This window comes from Chiloscyllium punctatum, chromosome 2, assembly GCF_047496795.1.
Source record: "Chiloscyllium punctatum isolate Juve2018m chromosome 2, sChiPun1.3, whole genome shotgun sequence".
In the NCBI taxonomy this organism is placed as follows: Eukaryota; Metazoa; Chordata; class Chondrichthyes; order Orectolobiformes; family Hemiscylliidae; genus Chiloscyllium; species Chiloscyllium punctatum.
Genome location: NC_092740.1, coordinates 85,458,312 through 85,480,061, shown reverse-complemented (window position 1 = coordinate 85,480,061; position 21,750 = coordinate 85,458,312). Strand labels below are relative to the sequence as shown.

At 38.7% G+C, this 21,750-nt stretch overlaps 1 protein-coding gene across 3 annotated transcripts in view; it reads left to right on the top strand.

Annotated features, from left to right (window-relative positions):
• The first annotated feature begins 303 nt into the window (after positions 1–303).
• The window catches only part of carnmt1 (carnosine N-methyltransferase 1), a 50,573-nt gene continuing 29,126 nt past the window's right edge, over positions 304–21,750 (top strand). For 2 of the 3 annotated variants that reach the window (XR_011962537.1, XM_072585057.1), the window contains exons 1-5: positions 332–544; positions 8,224–8,428; positions 16,089–16,255; positions 20,889–21,029; positions 21,392–21,570. Coding sequence is in view for 1 of the 3 variants with exons in the window: in XM_072585057.1 (XP_072441158.1) it covers positions 438–544; positions 8,224–8,428; positions 16,089–16,255; positions 20,889–21,029; positions 21,392–21,570 (799 nt within the window). In the remaining 2 variants the exon portion in view is untranslated. Of the gene's footprint in view, positions 545–8,223; positions 8,429–16,088; positions 16,256–20,888; positions 21,030–21,391; positions 21,571–21,750 lie in introns of all 3 variants that reach the window. The other variant, XR_011962538.1, reaches the window with a different exon arrangement.

Sequence of the window (21,750 nt, the reverse complement as noted above, 5' to 3'; positions counted from 1 at the left end):
GCTGGTAGAACACAGCAACCCCAGGCAGCATCAGGAGGTGGAGAAGTCACATTCACCCTTCTTCAGAACTGAAGTAGTTTGGCATTTTGTTCACCTCACTGAATTCAGTACAGAGTTCAGGTACAAATAATGAACAATTCATTGCATTAAACAAGAATGATAAGCACTGAGGCTCATTATAAGTGTAGTGTCTAATATTATGTATGATCAATAGAGTTTATTTTCAAAATCACTCTTCCCGAAATAGTGTCAATTTGCGTCTGATTGAGCGCTGTGTCGGTACATCCTCCGGGCTGCCAGGTGTCGCTGTGCGGCGGGAGTCGGCTCGGTGTGACCGGTGTGTCCGCTCGCTCAGGCGCCGTCTTCTCGGCGCGGTTGTGAGGAGGGGGGATTCTCTTGTGGCGGCGCCGCCGAACGGAGAGAGGAGGCAAGATAAGATGGAGAACGAGGGGAACCCGCACTGTCCTGGAGACAAACACGAGGAGGAGGAGCGCCTGGAGAAAGAACACTTCTGGAAAATCATTAATGCTTTTAGATATTATAGGTAAATTGGAAATAAACAGGCGGCCACCCAGATACACAGAGAGCAGCAGCAGTCTCCAGGGTCGGCATGGGGGGGTGGGGGAAGGGGGGGGGGGTGGAGAGGGTGAGGGTCAGAAGAACTGCCTGATACCAAACCCCACTCCACCCCCGCCACACACACAGACACACACATAAACCTGGGCCTACAGCACAATGTACATTTACTCGGCCTCCTCATAGTTACCTGCATGTCCATTCAGACTGTCTCATTTGCCTGTAGATGAATCCTCCTTGTACTGTCACTTCCAGGGAGCTCCAAGGGCTGGAGTCATTGCAAGAAACAAAATATCGAAGAATTTATGGAAATGGTTCCCCGTTCTAAATGGTATCTCGCCATGGCCTACTGCTATTCCCTTCTCCCTTGACGCACTGAAATCTTGTAGAAAATTAATCTACTGCTCTTCAATTTTTATCTACAACACTGATGTGGAGATTTTTGACTTTACCCACAACATTGTCACTTTTTTGGGGAGAGGATAGGAAAAGGATGAATCCTTTAAGATTCTCATGAATAGTTGTTGCATAGAAGGAATACGTTTCAGCTTTCTTTGTCCAGTACAGGGGTGAACCGTAGTCATGCCTCATATCTGCATCTCTAAAGTAGTTCATTGTAAGAGTTGGGCAGTTAAACATCAGCAGCCATTATAGTGATCCTTAATCATTTACATTCTTTTGCTGCTACCTGAATGTTTAGTAAATTCAATGAGATTAAAGGCTCATGGATGTGATTGGTTAAAGGGCAAAAAATGCTGACTGTTCTCAAGTTGGTACAATGTTGCTATCAGATTACCACACTGATTAATATTTGGCCTTGGAAATTTAAAATCTTTATCCCTTGGATGAAGGAATCGGGTGCAATGCCTATAAGTTTGCTTGTCCTGCTAAACAAGGAGGGAAGCTCTGATATAAGGATAAGCAGTCTAAAATTATGTACCCTGTATATGTGGTGAAGGTGAACATGGAGGCAAGAGATGGAGTATAATGTGGGAAAATGTAAGGTCATTGATTTTTTTTAAAATGGTGAGGAACTATTAGCTGCCAATGTTTGGAGGAATTTGGGCTTCTTTGTAAAAGAAGCACTAAAGGTTTACATTTAGATGTAGCAAGCAATTAGGAATGCAAATGGTAAATTGACCTTAATTGTAAAAGTTAGTAGTGGGTAAGAGTAAGGATGTCTATTTTCAATTATTTAGAACTTTGGTGATACTGCAGTTTTGGACTGGATTTATTTGAATGCAGATTGTGTATTTATGTCTGTGGAAGGTTGTACTCCTCTTACTGTGGTTACAACAACAGTTCACTAGAATGATATCAAGAGTTTCGAAGAATAAGAGGAAGCCTCATTCAAATTGCAGGATTCCAAGATAGTATGAAATGAAAGTTACTGAACGGCTGTTTTCACATGGTTGGAAAGCCTAGAACTAGAGCTGTTGATCTCAGTCTTCACAGTCCTTCAGTGCAAAGGGATCTGAGTATCCTCATACATGAATCATAGAAAACTAGCATACAGGTACAGCTGGTAACAAGGTGAAAGGAATTTTGGCATTTATGCTAATGGAGTTGAGTATAAAAGTAGGGAAGAGTTGCTGCAATGTATTAGTAAGACGCCTGGAATATTATGTACAGTTTTTGTTTTTTCTAATCACCCTGTTCAGAGAAGTTATTATACTTGAACCCAGGCCTCCTGGTTCAGGGGTAGGGACTGTACCTCTGCGCCACAAGAGGGGCTCTGTGTAGTTTTGCTCCCCTTACTGGAGGAATGTAGTTGCGTTGGAGACAGTTCAGAGGAGATTCACAAGATTGGTTACAGAGGTGAGAGGTTTGACTTATGAAGAAATATTAAGCAGTTTAAGCCTATACTCTAGCATTTAGGAGGATGAGAGGAGGTCTAATTGAAGTATATAAGATGCTAAAGAGGATTGACAAAGTAACATAGGATGTGGGATGATCTAGAACAAGAGGTCATAGTTTTATTATAAGGGATAGCAGATTTAAAACAGATGAGGAGAAACTCTCTTAAATGGTCAGCAAACTGTAGAATTCACTACCCAGATTGTGTGGATGTCAAGACGGAGTAAATTTGAGGAGATAGACTAACTTTTAATTAGTAATTGGTTAAAGGGGAAAGGAAAGCAGGCAGGAAAGTGAAATTGAGGCAAAGATGTGATTAACTGTACAACCATAAGAAATAGAAACAGGACTGGACTGTTCAAACCTGCTTTGCCATTCAGTCGATCATGGCTGCATCAACATTTCTTTTCATTCACTTTCCTGTCTTTTCCCTGAACCCTTGCCGACTGATCAAGAATTCGTCTATCTATCTCAACCTTAAATATATATCAGGGTTGTGCCCCAGAACTCTGTGGTAAGGATTTTCAAAGACACTTGCCCTTGAAAGAATAAATTCCTCCTCATCTGTCTTGAATTGGTATCCTATTATTCTGAACCTATGCCCTCCGGTCTAAGACTCTCACATAAGGGGAAACATCCTCTCAGCATTTAGGCTGTCAAGGCCCTTCAAAATCCTATATGTTTCAATGAGATCAGCTTTCATTTTTCTGAACTCCAGTGAGTAGAGTCCAAATCTGTTTAGCCTTTGATTATAAGGCATTCCCACCATTACCAGGGATCATCCTTGTAAACCTTCTCTGAGTTGCCTCAAATGAAATGATATCTTTCCTTAAACAAGGGGTCAAGACTGCTCACAGTGCTCCAAATTTGGTCTCGCTGGCATCTTGTACAGTTGCAGTATAACTTCTCAACTCTTATACTCCAACCCGCACGATCTAAGGGCCAGCAATCCATTAACCTTCCTGATTACCTGTGCCATCTGTGTGCTAGCTTTCTGTGTTTTGTGCACAAGGACCTCAGTCCCTTTGTGTTGCAGCTTTCTGTAGTTTTTGGTCTTTGATTACATTGAATGGCAGAGTAAGCTTGGACTGAATTGTATGGCTCCGAGTTCTTGTATTTTTATGTAAGGGTTGACCATTTAAAGCTTGGACTGAGACATTTCTTGACCGTGTTTTCCACTCCTGAACTGTGGATACTCAATCATTGAGTAGAATGAAGGCAGAGATTGATAGAGATTTGAACTGTTAGGGAGTCAAGACTGTGGGGATCAAGCAGGAACGTAGAGTCAGAGTTGAGAATCAGCCATGATCTTAAAGAATGTTAGAGTGGATTTGAGGAGTCATGCCGTTTAATCCTGCTCCTATTTATGTTATTGCAATTCTTTAAAAATTATTACCATGTTAGTGTCAGTACTCCACATCCAATCTAAACTAGGTGATCCATGCTGGAACTCTGGATATTCAGAACATCATATGGTTTTACAATTGATTATGGTTTTTTAAAAAATAAATGCATAATTTCCACTTGTTTCTTTTGATTTTTCAATCATTTTTCAAAAATCAAATTTATTTTACTTCCTAAGCTTTGTAGAAGATGAAAGCATAGTAATAGTGTATTGAAAATAAATAACACAGCTCGAAATGACATTGGTTTCCAGTCTGTTATTTTCAATGCTATTTGTTCATTCACCATATATTATTAATTTCTGACTTTTAGTTAATACTTTTCAAATCAGCATTAAGTTACAAAATTAGCCCACGGTTCCATTGTTTCTGTGGAGCATAGCATGTTTCTTTTACCTTCCAAATTAAAGTCACTTATTGCCATCTCGATATTCTTTGTCTGCAGTAAGTAATGGAAATAATGGGCAGGAAAGCAAAGATAAAGATATGAATGAATTTTGAATACCCCCAATAAGTTAGTAAAATATTAAATTTAGAAGCAATAAATCAAGAAAAGCCATGGAAAGTTATTAATTAATAAAGTCTATCTTCATAGCAATGAATGTCAAAATACACCCTGTGTATTGCTTCTCTTTCATCACAGAAATGGTGATGCCATGTGTTTGAAGTTAAGGATCTGAGAGTGAACAAACTAGCTTTTGCACCCATGCATTTAAATAATACACAATAAATTGTTCAAAAGTTATAGAGAAATCTCGAAGGGCCGTGCGAATTGAACACCTCTCGCATAATTATGTTAGCATAGAAACTAATCAGGGCAAATTTCTTTTTTGTAAAATGGATACACCAGAATCTGTTTAATAACTTATGAAATAATTGTATTAAAATGTTTGCAAAAGTAATAAATTTTAAACTTTAATAATTAAAGCTGGATTAACCCTTCTAGCTTTTTGATGCCACCCAGGGGGATAATGCTGTTAAGAAGGCATACGGTGTGTTAGGTTTCATTCGTAGAGGGATTGACTTCCGCAGCTGCAATATCATGCTGCAACTATACAAAATGCTGGTGCAGCCACACTTGGAATATTCTGTACGGTTCTGGTCCCCATATTGGTCCCCATATTTCGGGAAGGATGTGGAAGCATTGGAAAAGGTGCAGAGGAGATTTACTCGGATGTTGCCTGGTCTGGAGGGAAGGTCTTATGAGAAAAGGCTGAGAGACCGGAACCTGTTCTCATTGGCAAGAAGAAGGCTAAGAGGGGATTTGATAGATACAAGATGATCAGAGGATTAGATAGGGTAGATAGGGAAAGTCTTTTTCCTAGGATGATGACGTCAGTGTGTATGAGGGGGCAAAACTACAAATTGAGGGGTGATGGATTTAAGACCGATATCAGAGGCAGGTTCTTTACGCAGAAGGTGGTAAGGGCATGGAATGTCCTACCTTCCAATGTAGTCAACTCAGCCACATTAGGGAGGTTTAAACAATCTTTAGATAAGCACATGGATGATTTTGGGATCGCGTGGGGGGTTGAGCTGAGAATAGTTCACAAGTCGGCACAACATCGAGGGCTGAAGGGCCTGTTCTGCACTATATTGTATGTTCAAGATATATTAGTACAGTTCTACTGTGACACTAATTTCCAGTGACTTAATCATAGAATGTCAGTTTTGGTAATGGAGTTTAGGGAATAACAGTTCCCTGAGTGGTTTTGTGTGTACACTGGATTTTTACAATACCTTTGTGATATAATTGTTCAAAGTATTAAAAGCTGTCGCAAATAATGCAAAGATAAATTTAGCAAACTAACAAATGTTGTAGAAATCTGAACTATAGTTTTGGGATTGTGGTGCTGGAGGTGCAGGAGGATCGATGGTTTATGCCCGAAACATTAATCAGGAATGAAGGGCTTATGCGTGAAATGTCGATTTTCCTGCTCCTTGGATGCTGCCTGACCTGTTGTGCTTTTCCAGCACCACACTCTCGACTTTGATCTCCAGCATTTGCTGTAGTTTTTAGATTAACCAGTAAATCAAGTGATATATATCTTTGGTCACGGCAACACATTTTAGGTTTTGGAAATGCTCATCAGATCTGTAAATGAGAACTGTGTTCAACCACAATCAAACTGGAACAGACAAATGGGTCATATCTTTAATACAGTTTTAGCTGTGAATTCATAATTTTGAATATTATCTATAATTTGTAATTTTGTTCTTGAGTTACTTTGATCGTTTATTTGTGTATTACATTTTTCGCATTGTTAATCTGTTTAATCTCCTTGATTCCACTGAAAGCCAGTAGAAGAATTTTTTGCACAGGGTTATTATAAGTTGATTTATTACGATGTTTATTTCAATAATTTTATCATTAGATGATAAATTCTGGCAGCAGCCAAATATTAAAACCGTTAATTAATTGGCATAAAGGACAGATATTTGTATCATGCCTGTGTTTACAGGCTGTGAAAGTACTTATGAAGTGTAATTGGTGTTATTATGTAAGAAACACAACCCGTTTGTGCACAGGATCCTAAAAAAAGCAACATCATAACAATCAGATGATCTGTTTCAGTGATGCTAGTGAGGTTTCAGAGTAGTACCAAGTAGTACCATGAGATCTTTTCTATGTTCGTGTGAAAGCCAGCAGAGCTTTCAGTTCACATTATCTCGATAGCACTTCCTCAGTACTGTAGAAGAGTGTCTATTCCAATCGTGCATTCATAAATATAGACTAGGACTTGAACTTACAATCTTATGGGCTAGTTAGGGTAAATACTGGGAGATGCCTTGATTGGGAAATTGAGAATATGGGTTCGACCATTTAGGACTGAGATGAGAATTGTTTTTCATTTTTCTGGGAGTCTCTGAAATTCCCTGCCCTGCCCCATAGCATTATGAATATTTTTACATTGTATATATTTAATGCTGAGATACTTTTTTTTGCATTGTGGGCAGGAGATGATGGTTGATCTAGGAGAATCAAGGGATGCAAGTAAAGGAAATCAACTTGAAATTGAAGATAAACCATATTGAATAGTCAAACTGACTCAATGGGCCATATAGGCTTCTCCAGTTTACATTCTTGTGAATTAAAGACGAGTGTGCTACCCATGAGGCACAATTGACACAGTACCCAGTTAAAAATAAATGATCAAATGAAATGGCATCCCAGTAATTTGATTCACGCTTCTCTGGTTCTGTGACAGAGATAGGTTTTAATTCTCAGTAAAGCATCTACATGCAGTTATGGCATTCCATTCCCTTGAGGCCAATTCTAAATGCATTAAAAGCAAAGGACAAAGCTATTTTTTATTACTTTAAAATATAAAGTTTTTGTTTAGAAGCCATATTCTTTAACATTATTAAGCATAATAGTAGTTTAAAGTAAAAGTTGTTTACAATTTTGGCTTATTTGAAGGCAGTAGATATGTGTTCATGTTGTCGTGTGCCTTATATTTTATTGTCTACTATCTTCTACTCAAGTATTGTTCATTATTCAATATTTGAAAAATAGGCACTATTCTTTATTGCTTCATAGAATTTACAAATGTGGTACATTAATAGACATTAGTTTGGAATTTGTTATAGTCTTGGATAGTGTTTTGTTGTGTCCAGATACTAACATTTGACATAATTTCTGTGGTCACCTCTCTAACAAATTGCAGTTGTTTGATGTACTAGAATTATTAAACTTGGATAACTGTATTTAAGAATATGCTGCAAGCTTAAATTGGTAGTTTTATATTTATGTTTTAGTGAAGATGATTAGCATCAATATCAGTGTAATATGATTGCTGTAAATAAAAGTTTGTAGATAATTAATGGATTGCAAGGTTTACAAACTTTTAAGATGGCAGTGATTTGTGAAGGAAAAAGGTAACCAGGAGCGTGATCCATCTGATGTGGTTTACATGGCCTTTAGTAAGGTTCATCATGGCAGACTGGTTAATTAAGACCCCAGTGGATCCAAGATGAAGTGGCATGTTGGATCCAAAATTGCTTGAGGCAAGAAGTAGAGGGTGATTCTATGATTGGAAGTCTTGTTTCCATTGGGTTTCTACAAGGTTTGATGCTCAGACTCTTGCTGTTTATAGTGTGCATTAATGATTTGGACTTAAATGTAGAGAATGTAATCAAGAACTTCAAGGATTACACAAAATTTAGATATTCATGTGTATTGCCGCAGCCTTTGGGACTGTGACCCAAAAACTAGATTATCTTTGTTGACCAGCACAGACGCTATGGACCAAATGAACGCCTACTGTACTGTAAAAGTGTAAGTCTACAGGACGAACATTTGTAGGTTTAGCCAGAATGCTTGTGAAATTTGGTACAATGTTCACAACGTTTTCTGCTTATTTTTCAATGCAACTTCACTTTCCAGGATTTATGCTCACGAGAGGGTAACTCGATCTGAAAAGCAATTCCAGTCTCTCCCAGCAGCTCATCAAAAGCTGCTTCCGAATTTCCTTCCTCACGTGAAAAGATTAAGACAGTGTATTGAACATAACTATGAGATTCTGAAAGCAATTATCAACAACTGCAATCATATGTTTGAAAATAAGGAATATGGAGTCATTGATATGGAGGTAAGCAAAATAGTTGTATGCATTGGCTCAAACGCTACTTGTAATCACACCAATATCTGGTGGCAGTTCTACATCTGAGTAAATTCACATAATACGGTTGTATTGCTTTTACACTTTGATTTAATGTAATAAATGCAATCTTTTGTTTTTTCTTCCTCTGTCCTTGTTTGGATAATTATGCAATATTAAAATTCCTGCACCAGCTGAGGTTATCATGAATGTGGCTCCTCACTTGAAGCATGGTGACCCTCGGGTTAAATTTGAATCAATCGTCTCTCTCTAATGAGGGAGCAGTCTTATGGTGCTCTGATACTCTGGCAACTTTACCTTTTTACAGTATTAAAACGGTAAAAACTGACATTTGCAGTTTGTTAAATGAAGAAAAATGGATACCTAGGAATACCAGATATTTAACTGGTGTCATCTGAACCCTAAAATTTGTCTCAAGTCAAATTTATTTAGTATTTAGTCAGTTAGTATTTATTTATTCAGCAATGTTGATGGTTGTTGGAGAATTTTAATAAATCATGATCCTCAGTCAGTATTATTATAGTAATATTGACAGTAACTTAATACTGAGCCAAACGAATTGCCACTTCAAACCTCTGCTGACGTAGTTAATTTCAGTTGGGACAGCATTCTAAATGTGGAAGTTAGCCTTCGTGTCACTGGGTGGCAAGATGAAAAATTGGCCAGAGTTCCCACTTCTGATTGTATTCTACGGCTTTAAGCCGAAATTGAATTTGGGCATACAGTAGGTGAGGATTTAGCAACACCTAAGTTTCACTTGGATGCATGTAGCATCATTGTCAGGTATAGTATAGAGCTTCATTGTATGACACCCAGCACTGTCCATCCAAAAAATATTATTGGTCTTGGAATTAACGGGAAGATATCTAATTGAATTGAAAGCTGTTTAGATGGGAGCAAATAAAAGTAGGAGTCAGGAACAATTTCCCTGAATTGTTAAAAGTTAGAAGAAAGACATACTTGAATGTGTATATGCATTGTAAGATATTGTATTATAAGTCTCTTCACTAACTCTCACACAAGCTGTTTGTATTTACTCATGCATAACTCCTTTACAAACCCACTCACAAGCAAACACCATTCATTCATTCATAACTTCCTACTGTAAACACTACTTCATTCATTCATTAAACTACTTTTACTCTTACAAGATAGACTAAAATTAAAGCAATACTTTGAAACCCACTACTGCTCCATCAACCCTTATCAAACCTATTTACATCAAAAACTATCTCTCAATAAATATCAAAGACTACTAACCCATTCAGAGCAAAACTATCCCCGCCATCATGTCTCCATGACCTACCCATAACTATGGAAAGATTATAATATTAATCAGCTCTTACCAATCGTGTCTCGGACATGCATAGATTACAGAACGCCAAACATTTTCCGGAGTTAGTGTGTACTTGTTAAATATCTTTAAACTGGGCTGTTATCTCTTTCAAAAACTGTCAAAACAGCACTTAAGTGAAATTGCACAGTCGTAGAGATGTACAACACGGGAACAGACCCTTCGGTCCAACTCATCCGTGCCAACCAGATATCTGAACCCAATCTAATCTCACCTGCCAGCACCCGGCCCTCTAAACCCTTCCTAATCATGTATCCATCCAGATGCCTTTTAAATGTTGCAATAGTACCAGCCTCCTCCACTTCTTCTGGCAGCCCATTCCCCACACGCGCCATCCTCTGCGTGAAAAAGTTGCCCCTTAGGTCTCTTTTATATCTTTCCCCTCTCATCCTAAACCTATGCCCTCTAGTTTTGGACTCCCTGACCCCAGGGAAAATACTTTGTTTATCCTGTCCATGCCTCTTATAATTTTATAAACCTCTACAAGGTCACCCCTCAGCCTTCAACCCTCCAGGGAAAACAGCCCCAGCCTATACAGCCTGTCCCGATAGCTCAAATCCTCCAACCCTGGCAACATCCTTGTAACTCTTTTTTGAACCCTTTTAAGTTTCACAACATCTTTCTGACAGAAGGAGACCAGAATTGCCCGCAATATTCCAAAAGTGGCCTAACCAATGTCTGTACAGCCGCAGCATGATCTCCCAACTCCTATACTCAGTGCTCTGACCCATAAAGAAAAGCATACCAAACACGGTCTTCACTATCCTATCTACCTGTGACTCCACTTTCAAGGAACTATGAACCTGCACTCCAAGGTCTGTTTGTTCAGCAACACTCCCTAGGACCTTACCATTATGTGTATACGTCCTGCTAAGATTTGCTTTCCCAAAATGCAGCACCTCGCATTTATTTAAATTAAACTCCACCTGCCACTCCTCAGCCTATTGGCCCATCTAATCAAGATCCCATTGTAATCTGAGGTAACCTTCTTCACTGTCCATTATACCTTCAATTTTCGTGTCATCTGCAAACTTACTAACTTTATCTCTAATGCTTGCATCCAAATCATTTATGTAAATGGAAAAATGTAGTGAACCCAGCACCGATCCTTGTGGAACACCACTGGTCACAGGCCACTCGTCTGAAAAACAATCCTCCACCACTACCCTCTGTTTTCTATCTTTGAGCCAGTTCTGTATCCAAGTGGCTACTTCTCCCTGTATTCCATGAGATCTAACCTTGTTAACCAATCCCCCATGGGGCACCTTGTTGAACGCCTTACTGAAGATCAAATCTACCACTCTGCCTTCATCAATCCTCTTTGTTACTTCTTCAATACACTCAATCAACTTTATGAGACATGATTGTCCCCACACAAAGCCAAAGCCTAATCAGTCCTTGCCTTTCCAAATATGTATAAATCCTGTCCCTCAGGAGTCTCTCCAACAACTTGCCTACCACCGATGTCAGGCTCACCGGTCTGTACTTCCCTGGCTTATCTTTACCACCTTTCTTAAATAGTTTTACAACATTAACCAACGTCCAGTTTTCCAGCACCTCACCTGTGTCTATTGATGATACAAGTACCTCAACAAGAGGCCCAGCAATCACTCCCCAAGCTTAGAGTCATCGTTATAGAGATGTACGGCACAGAAACAGACCCTTCGGTCCAAGCCATCCATGCCGACCACATATCCCAACCCAATCTAGTTGCACATGCCAACACTTGGCCCATATCCTTCTAAACCCTTCCTATTTGTATACCCATCCAAATGCTTTTGCAATTGTACTAGTCTCCACCACTTCCTCTGGCAGCTCATTCCATACATGTACTACCCTCTGCATGAAAAGGTTGCCTCTTAGGTTTCTTTTATATCTTTCCCCTCTCACCCTAAACCAATGCCCTCTAGTTCTGGACTCCCCCACCCCAGAGAAAAGACTTTGTCTATTTATCCTATCCATGCCCCTCATAATTTTTTAAACCTCTATAAGTCACTCCTCAGCCTCCAACACTCCAGAGAAAACAGCCCCAGACTGTTCAGCTTCTCCCTGTAGCTCAAATACTCCAACCCTGGCAACATCCTTGTAAATCTTTTTTAAACCCTTTCAAGTTTCACATCATCTTTCCGATAGGAAGGAGACCAGAATTGCACACGATATTCCAAAGTGGCCTAATCAATGTCCTGTACAACCACAACGTGACCTCCCAACTCCTGTACTCAATGCTCTGACTGATAAAGGAAAACATATCAAATGCCTTCTTCACAATCCTATCTACCTGCGACTCCACTTTCAAGGAGCTATGAACCTACACTCCAAGATCTGTTTGTTCAGCAACACCCCCTAGGACCTTACCATTAAGTGTATAAGTCCTGCTAAGATTTGCTTTCCCAAAATGCAATACCTCGCATTTATCTGAATTAAACTCCATCTGCCACTTCTCAGCCATTGGCCCATCTGATCAAGATCCTGTTGTAATCAGAGTTAACTTTCTTCGCTGTCCAGTATACCTCCAATTTTGGTGTCATCTGCAAACTTAGTAACTTTACCTCTTATGGTCACATCCAAATCATTTATATAAATGACGGAAAGTAGTGACCCCAGCACCGATCCTTGTGGCACTCCACTGGTCACAGGCCTCCAGTCTGAAAAACAACCCTCCACCACCACCCTCTATCTTCTACCTTTGAGCCAGTTCTGTATCCAAATGGCAACTTTTCCCTGTATTTGGTAAGATCTAATCTTGCTAACCCGTCTCTCATGGGGAACCTTGTCGAAAGCCTTACTGAAGCCATATAGATTACATCTTCCGCTCTGCCCTCATCAATCTTCTTTGTTACTTCTTCAAAAAACTGAATCAAGTTTGTGAGACATGATTTCCCATGCATAAAGTCATGTTGACTATCCCTATCAGTCTTTGTCTTTCCAAATACATGTACATCCTGTCCCTCAGGATTCCCTCCAACAGTTTGCCTACCACCGACATCAGGCTTACTGGTCTGTAGTTCCTTGGCTTGTCCTTACCACCCATCTTAAATAGTGGCACCATGTTAGCCAACCTCCAGTCTTCCAGCACCTCGCTTATGCCTATTGATGATACAAATATCTCAGCAAGAGGCCCAGCAATCACTTCTCTAGCTTCACACAGATTTCTAGGGTACACCTGATCAGGCCTGAGGATTTATCCACTTTTATGCATTTTAAGACATCCAGCACTTTCTCCTTTGTAACATGGACATTTTTCAAGATGTCACCATCTATTTCCCTCCATTCCATATCTTCCATGTCTTTTTCCACAGTAAACACTGATGAAAAGTACTTGTTTAGTATCTCCCCCCATCTCCGACTCCACACAAAGGCTACCTTGCTGACATTTGAGGGGCCCTATTCTCTCCCTAGTTCCCCTTTTGTCCTTAATGTATTTGTCAAAACCTTTGGATTCTCCTTAACTGCATTTGCCAAAGCTATCTCATATCCTCTTTTTGCCCTCCTGATTTCCCTGTTAAGTATACTCCTACTGCCTTTATACTCTTCTAAGGATTCACTCAATCGATCCTATCTATACCTGACATATGCTTCTTTTTTCTTAACCAAACCCTCAATTTCTTCAGCCATCCAGCATTCCTTATACCTACCAGCTTTTCCTTTCACCCTAATAGGAATATACTTTCTCTGGATTCTCATTATCTCAATTCTGAAGGCTTCCCATTTTTCAGCCGTCCCTTTACCTGCGAACATCTGTCCCCAATCAGCTTTTGAAAGTTCTTCCTATTACCATCAAAATTGGCCTTTCTCCAGTTTAGAAGTTCAACTTTTAGATCTAGTCTATCCTTTTCCATCACTATTTTAAAACTAATAGAATTATGGTTGCTGGCCCCAAAGTGCTCCCCCACTGACACCTCAGTCACCTGCCCAAGAGTAGGTCAAGTTTTGCACCTTCTCTAGTAGGCACACCCTCATACTGAATCAGAAAATTTTCTTGTACATGCTTAACAAATTTCTCTCCATCTAAACACTTAGCACTATGCAGTCCCAGTTTATGTTTGGAAAGTTAAAATCCCCTACCAAAACCACCTTACTATCTTACAGATAGCTGAGATCTCCTTCCAAATTTGTTTCTCAATTTCCTGCCGACTATTAGGGGTTCTATAATACAATCCCAATAAGGTGATCATCCCTTTCTTATTTCTCAGTTCCACCCAAATAACTTAACTGGATGTATTTCCGGGAGTATCCTCCCTCAGTACAGCTCTAATGCTATCTCTCATCAAAAACGTCACTCCCCCTCCCCTCTTGCTTCTCTCTCTGCCTTTCCTGTAGCATTTGTATCCTGGAACATTAAGCTACCAGCCCTGTCCATCCTTGAACCACAGATCTGTAATTGCTGTGATATGCCAATCCCATGTTCCCAACCATGCCCTGAGTTCATTTGCATTCCCTGTTCAGCCTCTTGCATTGAAATAAATGTAGTTTAATTTATCAGTCCTACCTTGTTCTCTGCTTTATCCCTGCCCTGACTGTTTGACTCGCTTCTTTTCTCAACTGTACCAGTCTCCGGTTGATCTGTTTCCTCACTAACACCCTGCCACTCCGCCCCCACCTACCCTTTACTAGTTTAAATCCTCCCAAGCAGTTTAAGCAAATCTCCCTGCCAGTATATTAGTCCCCTTCCAATTCAGATGCAATCTACCCTTCTTATACAGGTTACCTCTACCACAGACGAGATTCCATTGATCCGAAAATGCGAATCCTTCTTCTGTACACCAGCTCCTCAGCCATGCATTCATCTGCTCTATCCTCCTATTCCTATTCACACTAGCTTGTAGCAGTGGGAGTAATCCAGACATTACTATTCTCGATGATCTCCTTTTTAAATTCCTCCCTAACTCTATGAATAAATGAAACTCACCCAGCAAATAGTAAACAAATCTCACAACCCAACTGCAGTAATCAATTTAATATCCTTTTTTATTAAGTACAGGTATAATTTCTAACTTATTTAGAGCATATAGGACTAGTAATTTTACTCACATTTAGTAACTCAAAAGACAAAAGGAATAACACCTCTTAACAGACACTCTTAATCCTATCAGAACTAACAGCCATCATTTAACAGTTGTTTAACCCATCACCTGTCTCCCCAGAACAAAGGTCCCTCAAACCTTTGAGTATTATAGTTAAAACAATGTAATGTGGTGGAATTGTAATATATGGAAGAACTGTATATGAAGAGGCTACTGTAAGAACTGTATTTTGGCATTCTATTATCACCTCGAACTTGTTTTACTGCGGTTGCTGAATAAAGAGGCTTTTCTTGCCACTCACTGATTTCGGTCAAGAGAACATGATCCCTACTGCTCTTGGGACCACCAGCTATCATACAGTGCTCCATAGTCAATGTAGTACCTTTGCTTTTGAAAAGTAATCACTGTTGTCATGCTGTAAATGTGATGTTCGTTGAGGGCTAAATGTTGGCCAGGACACCAAGGGTAATTCTCCACCTCATCACAATCGTGCCATACAATCTTTTACATCCATCCTAGCAAGATGTGACCTTCATTTAAAGTCTCATCTGAAAGACACTTCCCTAACCGTACAGCATTTGCACAATACTGCACTGGAGTGTGAGCATTGATTTTTTTGTGCTTAAGCCTTGGAATGGGACTTGAACCAGGAACATGTGAATCAGAGACAAGATAGCCACCAATTGAACCACAACTGACACTTGAGTGAGTGACGGTATCCCACAGGTTCTATTTTGGGTCCATTCATAATAACAGTACACACATTTTGAATGAGTTAGCAACTGGCTGAAATGATGACCAATGAGTTTTGTAGAGTCAAATTCTCAATTTCTTAAAAGCAGCACTTTTGGTGGACAAGATCAGTTTGAAAAAAACAAGCTATTAGAAAATGGTTTTGTGGAAAAAAAGATAGTTCACAGCCCTCAACTTTTATATTCTATCAACTTCGATGGAAACAAAGATTATTTCAGCATTTAAGAATAGATTCATTGGTTGAAGGAAAACAGCAAAGATTTGGATAAAGGGAATTATCAGTGTTGCTAATCGAGGAGATGCACAACAATGTAGACTGGCTGGGATGAATGTTGCATCTGTGTGTAAATCCATCCAACATGCATAATAAGTTAGAAAATGTAAAGTATAGGTGAAATCCAAAATCTTGCATCACATTTTTCTTAAAATAAGCCATTTTATACCTTGGGAGTTTCTTTAGTTTAGTAATAAATGATTTTCTTGGTTATAACACGCACAGGCTGACTTGGGACAATTGAAACCAGCATCTACCTTTGACATGGACAAATTGAAGTCTACCATTAAGCAGTTTGTGAGAGATTGGAGTGATGATGGCAAGGCAGAACGGGATGCTTGTTATCGACCAATCATTGAAGAAATTGTAAAACATTTCCCTCCGGATGAATGGTACAGTATTGGTTACATAAAATTATATAATTACAACCTTGAATGAGAGATCAATAAAATAGAATTCTTTGAAATTTGTGTCACAGGTAGACAGGATGGTTAAGAAGGTGTTTAGCATTCTTCCCTTCATTGTTTAGACTATTGAATATAGCAGTTGGGATGTCATATTGAGGTTGTTCAGGACATCAGTGAGGCCTCTTCTGTAGTACTGTGTCCAGTTGTCCTCTAACAGGAAAGGAATTATTAAACTGGAGAGAGTTCAGAAAAAATTTGTTAGGATGTTGCCAGGAATGAAGGGTTTGATATATAAAAATAGACTTGCAAGATTGGGACTTCTTTCACTGGAGCTTTGGAGGTTGAGGAATGACCTTATAGAGGTTTACAAAATTGTGAGAGCATAGCTAAGGTGAGTGACAAGGGTCTTTTCACTAGGGTGGGGAGTTCAGATCCAGGGGCCATATTTTTAAGATGAGAGGGGAAAGATTTTAAAAGGACACGATGGCAATTTTTTTACACAGAGTGGTTCATGTGTGGAATGAACTACCAGAGAAAGTGGTGGATGCAGGTACAGTTACAACATTTAAAAGATACTTGGATAAGTTCACGAATAGGAAAGGTTTGAAGGGATATGGGCCAAGCACAGGCAGATGGGACTAGTTTATTTTGGGAACATGTTCAGTGTGAACTGGTTCGACCCGAAGAGTTGTTTCCAAATATGACACTACATCAATTAATGTGTTTTTTCAGCCTAACACCATACTCAGCTGAAGATTTTAGCAGAACAGATACCATGTATTTTGAGCAGGGTTACCTCAATTCACTTGTGACAACAGTGAACATCATTGTAAATGTCTGTGGTTAAAAAGAAAGTTGCAATCAAAGATCTTGTTCATCCTGCATTGATTTCTGATGTAAAGTAAATGTGTATATGGAAAATTAGTTTGCTATGACTTGTTATAAGTGTTTCATGCAGAATACAGGCTCTGTGGTAAGGTACAGACATAGCATCATCTGCAGAGCTATACTGCAGCAAGAACCATCATGTTCAAGAGAGCAGGGGAGAAAATTGCAATATGATTCCTTCAAAATACGAAGTCATAAAGAACCTACTTAAAATAAAAAAAACAAACTCTATGTACCTGACCAGAATTATATTTCTTTTTCTGGAAATGTTGAAAGCAAAATTTGATAGTTATTGAAGACAGCTTTGAAACATCAGGAGCTACTGTCTGTAACAGCCACATCTGAGGGCAATACAGACACGCAATTAAAAATTTCGAATTACTGTTGATATTTACATGCCTTTCATGAAATATAATGCCCCAAGGCACTTCTCAGAAGTAATACAACAAAATGTGGTGTAGAGGTAGAGAAATTAGGGTGGATGACCAAAAGTTTGTTCACAGAGAGAGGTTTTAAGGAGTATCATATATAATAATGAAGTAAAGAGACAGAAAAGATTAGGAGGAGCTGAAGCAAAAGCCAACAATAATGGAACACTTAAAATTGGCATGTTCTAGAAACTAAGACCAAATTAATGCAGCTACCAAGGAAAGTTTTGAGGCTGGAGGAGATTAAAGGTAAGAGAGGGGAAAACCAGGGAGGGATTTGAAAACAAGGATGAGAGTTTTAAATCTGAGTTCTTGCTTAGATGGGATCCCGTGTCAGTCAGCCAGCAGCACATGAGGTAGTGAATGAATGAAACTTAGTGTAAGTTAGGTTGCAGGCAGTTATGTTCTTGCAGACCTCAGGTTTACGGGGATGGTTAGAATCTTGAAGTTTGTTAAAAATAGTTGAACTTGGAGATAACAAGGCATGGGTAAGGATTTGTGCAGTGCAATTTGGACATGAGCAAAGAGATGAAGATGGTAAAAGGCCAATTTTAGTACCCTGCAAGGATATGTGGGTAAAGTTGATTTTGAGGTCAAATTTGATACCAAGGCTGTGAACAGTGATTAACCTTGGGTAGTTGCAACAGAGGAGGATGCAATTAGTGGCAAGGAAATGGGATTTGTGGTAGAACCCGAACACAACACCACTTGTCTTTACAATATTTAGATTAGATTTCCTACGGTGCAGAAACAGGCCCTTCAATCCAACAAGTCCACACCGACCCTTCAAAGAGGAACCCACCCAGACCCATTCCCCTACTCCCTATTAATGCACCTATCACTATGGGCAATTTAGCATGGCCAATTCACCTGAATTGCACATCTTTGGACTGTGGGTGGAAACCTGAGCAACCGGAGGAAACCCACGCAGACACAGAGAGGATGTGCAAACTCCACTCAGACAGTCACCCGAGGCGTTTACTTGGAAGAAATTTCTGTTTATTCCGTAACAAGCAGTGTGATGATTTAGAGACAGTTAGAAGAGTTGAGAGAAGTGATGGTGAGGTATAGGTGGGTGTCATCAGTACACATTTAGAAATTGATGGTGTTCCTTGTGGATAATGTGAGGACAGTATATAAGTCAGAGGTTACAAAAGGCCAAAGTTAGAGCTTAGGGGACACACCAGAGACAGCTGTGTCAGAAAGAGAAGTTAATGACGATTTTCTACCGATAGTGAATCTCGGTGTGCAATCCCAACCTGTTGGACTCCTTTATACATTGAGTAAACTTGTAACTTTATTTTTCCATAATGTTAGCTCCTTTTTCTTTACCTTTTTGTTATGATTTGGTTTCAACTAATATATTTATATTTATCCAGTTAAAATTGCTTTTGTAGTACTTGGGTCAACGGAATGGAAAAATATCAATTATCAAAAAAAAATCACTTACCAAGATGCATTTGTAAAGGAAAAGCACTTTAACATTTTTCAAGAACAGTGACTTTTCAGAATCCTACTTGAGACGAAACAATGCAAGAAAATGCATCAGAGTTATTCAGCTGTTCAAAGCCAAGTATCCTCGTTCTTAAATAAAGTATTGTAGATGTTGAAGTTCTCCTCACTACAGTGTTTAGCGTACATCAACATTTTGAATGCCCCGGCTATTCTTGCCAACAGAAATGTAGATAAATTGATTCAGATAAATTACATATGACGAAACAACCAGTAATGAGATTGGAATGCTTTGTGCTACCTTAATTTTAGATTGGATTTGATTTATTCATGAATCAAATGCTTAGATCAACCTGGTCAGGTGATCATAGCAGCCATCTTAATTCAGTGTTTTTCCTTTTTAAAGCTATTTTAATGATCCCAGGTATTAAAATCAGGTGATTCTCTTTTGCTATTATCATTGCAAACGTATTAAACATTTTCATATTTCTTTCCTCACTACGTTTATCCTATCCACTTCTTTGCTGCAATATCTACTTTAGCCCCCTTTTGTAAAAACAAAAAAAAGCATTCATTAAGAAGCAAGCAACGTGTCTTTCACCTTGGCCCTTTTGTCACTCATTGGCCATACTCTTTTCTTGACTATCTTCTTGCTCTTTATATATTTTGAAAACAGCATTTGATTTTCCATGATTCTGCTTTACAGCATTTCTCTTTGCTTTTCTAATTTCATCCTTGTGCTGTCTTTGCTGCTCTTGCTTTTCTATAATATAGTTGAGGTTTTGGCATCTGACCTAGTTTATATACATCTATGGTCTGACAACAGAATGAAGACTAAAAATAAGCCTTTCTTTTACACATGGATGCTCAAATGACTACTTGATAATGTTGAAGCAAGTAGATCATGTTGCTGCTAAAGACAGACAGCTATCAATCATCAGCCACTTGAATAGTACTTAAAATAACCTCAGTTTTATCTTATGAGAAGAAACTTTCATTATTTTTGAACAGTGGATCTTAGATGATAACTTACTTTTGTGCAATGGTTGTTGACTGAGTACATAGAAAGCATTTAAGATATAGAAATTCAAACAAGAAATGGTTTAATTTGTATTTGCAAGCTCAAAAGTCTCAGTCATCTTAATTTGTCGTTGTAAATGACATATTAAGGTACAAAACCTGACATCCATTTAAACCATTTAGCTGTGACTGTATAGAGTTTTGGTCCCTGTATTTAAGAAAAGGTATACTTGCATTGGAGGTAGTTCAAAAGAGATTCACAAGGATAATTCCTGGGATGAAGGGATTGACTTTAAAGAACAGCTAAACACATTAGGCCCTTATTCATTTGTTTGAAAGAATGAGGAGTGATCTTATTGAAGCATATAAGATTCTGATGGGGCTTGAAAGGTTAGATGTTGGAAAGATGTTTCCATTAATGGGAAAATCTTGAATTAGGGAATATATTTACAGAATAAGGGAACTCTTTTGAAACTGACATATGATGGAATTCCTTCTTCCAGAAGACAGTGAATGTCTGTAATTTTCTCCACCAGACACCTGTAGAGCCTTGATCACTAGAAAGTAATTAATGAAGAGGTGGTTGTATTTTTGGAATATCAGGGCGGTTGAGGGCTTTGAGGAGATGGCACAAAAGAGGAGTCGGGGCCTGAGACAGATCAGCCATCATCAGTTGAATGGCAGGATTGGCTTGAGAGGCTGAAAGGCCTACTCCAGCACCTATTTCTTATGTACTTCTATCCTGTGATACTTGATCATTGTTTAATTTCCCAGCTGAGATTTTGCATATGGAATTAATTGTTACAATATATATTGCTTTCTCAATACAGCAATCCTGCTGACATGAACATACTTGTACCTGGAGCAGGACTTGGAAGACTAGCCTGGGAAATTGCTAGACTGGGTTATAGCTGCCAGGGTAATGAATGGAGTCTATACATGCTCTTCTGTTCACATTTTGTACTCAACAGGTAAAGACTGACTTAAAAACTTGAGCTGCACTTGCTGTAGAGTGTGTCGTCTTAAAAGTGTTTTCTACTTTAAATTATTAAAGCTGTCTGACTTATTTTAAAAACAATACAGAACATGCTGGATTACATGGCAGGCTAAGCAGAATTTATACAGGGAAAATATAGGCTATGTCCATTATATTAACATTTCAACAGTCTAACTTGAAATATTAACTTGCTTTTCCTCTTTATTCTTGCTAACTGATTTGTCTATTTCCAACACTTGTCTGATTTTATTGGATTTTCAGCACTTAGAGTTTTGTTTGTTTGGAAAATATAAATAATTTTTGTGCATTAAAATGTGTAATTCATTTTTTTTAAAGATGTACTGGAGTTAACACAATGACACTGTATCCCTGGATACATCAATTTAGTAACAACAAGCGATCAGCTGATCAGATTCGACCAGTCCATTTTCCAGATGTTAACTCTCATAGTCTTCCATCTCACACTAATTTTTCTATGACAGCTGGAGATTTCCAGGAGATCTATACAGAGCCAAGTAAGTTGATCCATTCATGGCATTTTGTGAGCATTATTATTTATACTGGTTTGCATTTTTTCCAGAGTACATTTATAATTCAAATATTTAATAATAGGTCATAAATCAGTTGTTGTATTAAGAATCGTTTCAGCTTTTAAACTTGATTTGTGTAGTAAAGCTCTAGATTTAAAATGCAAT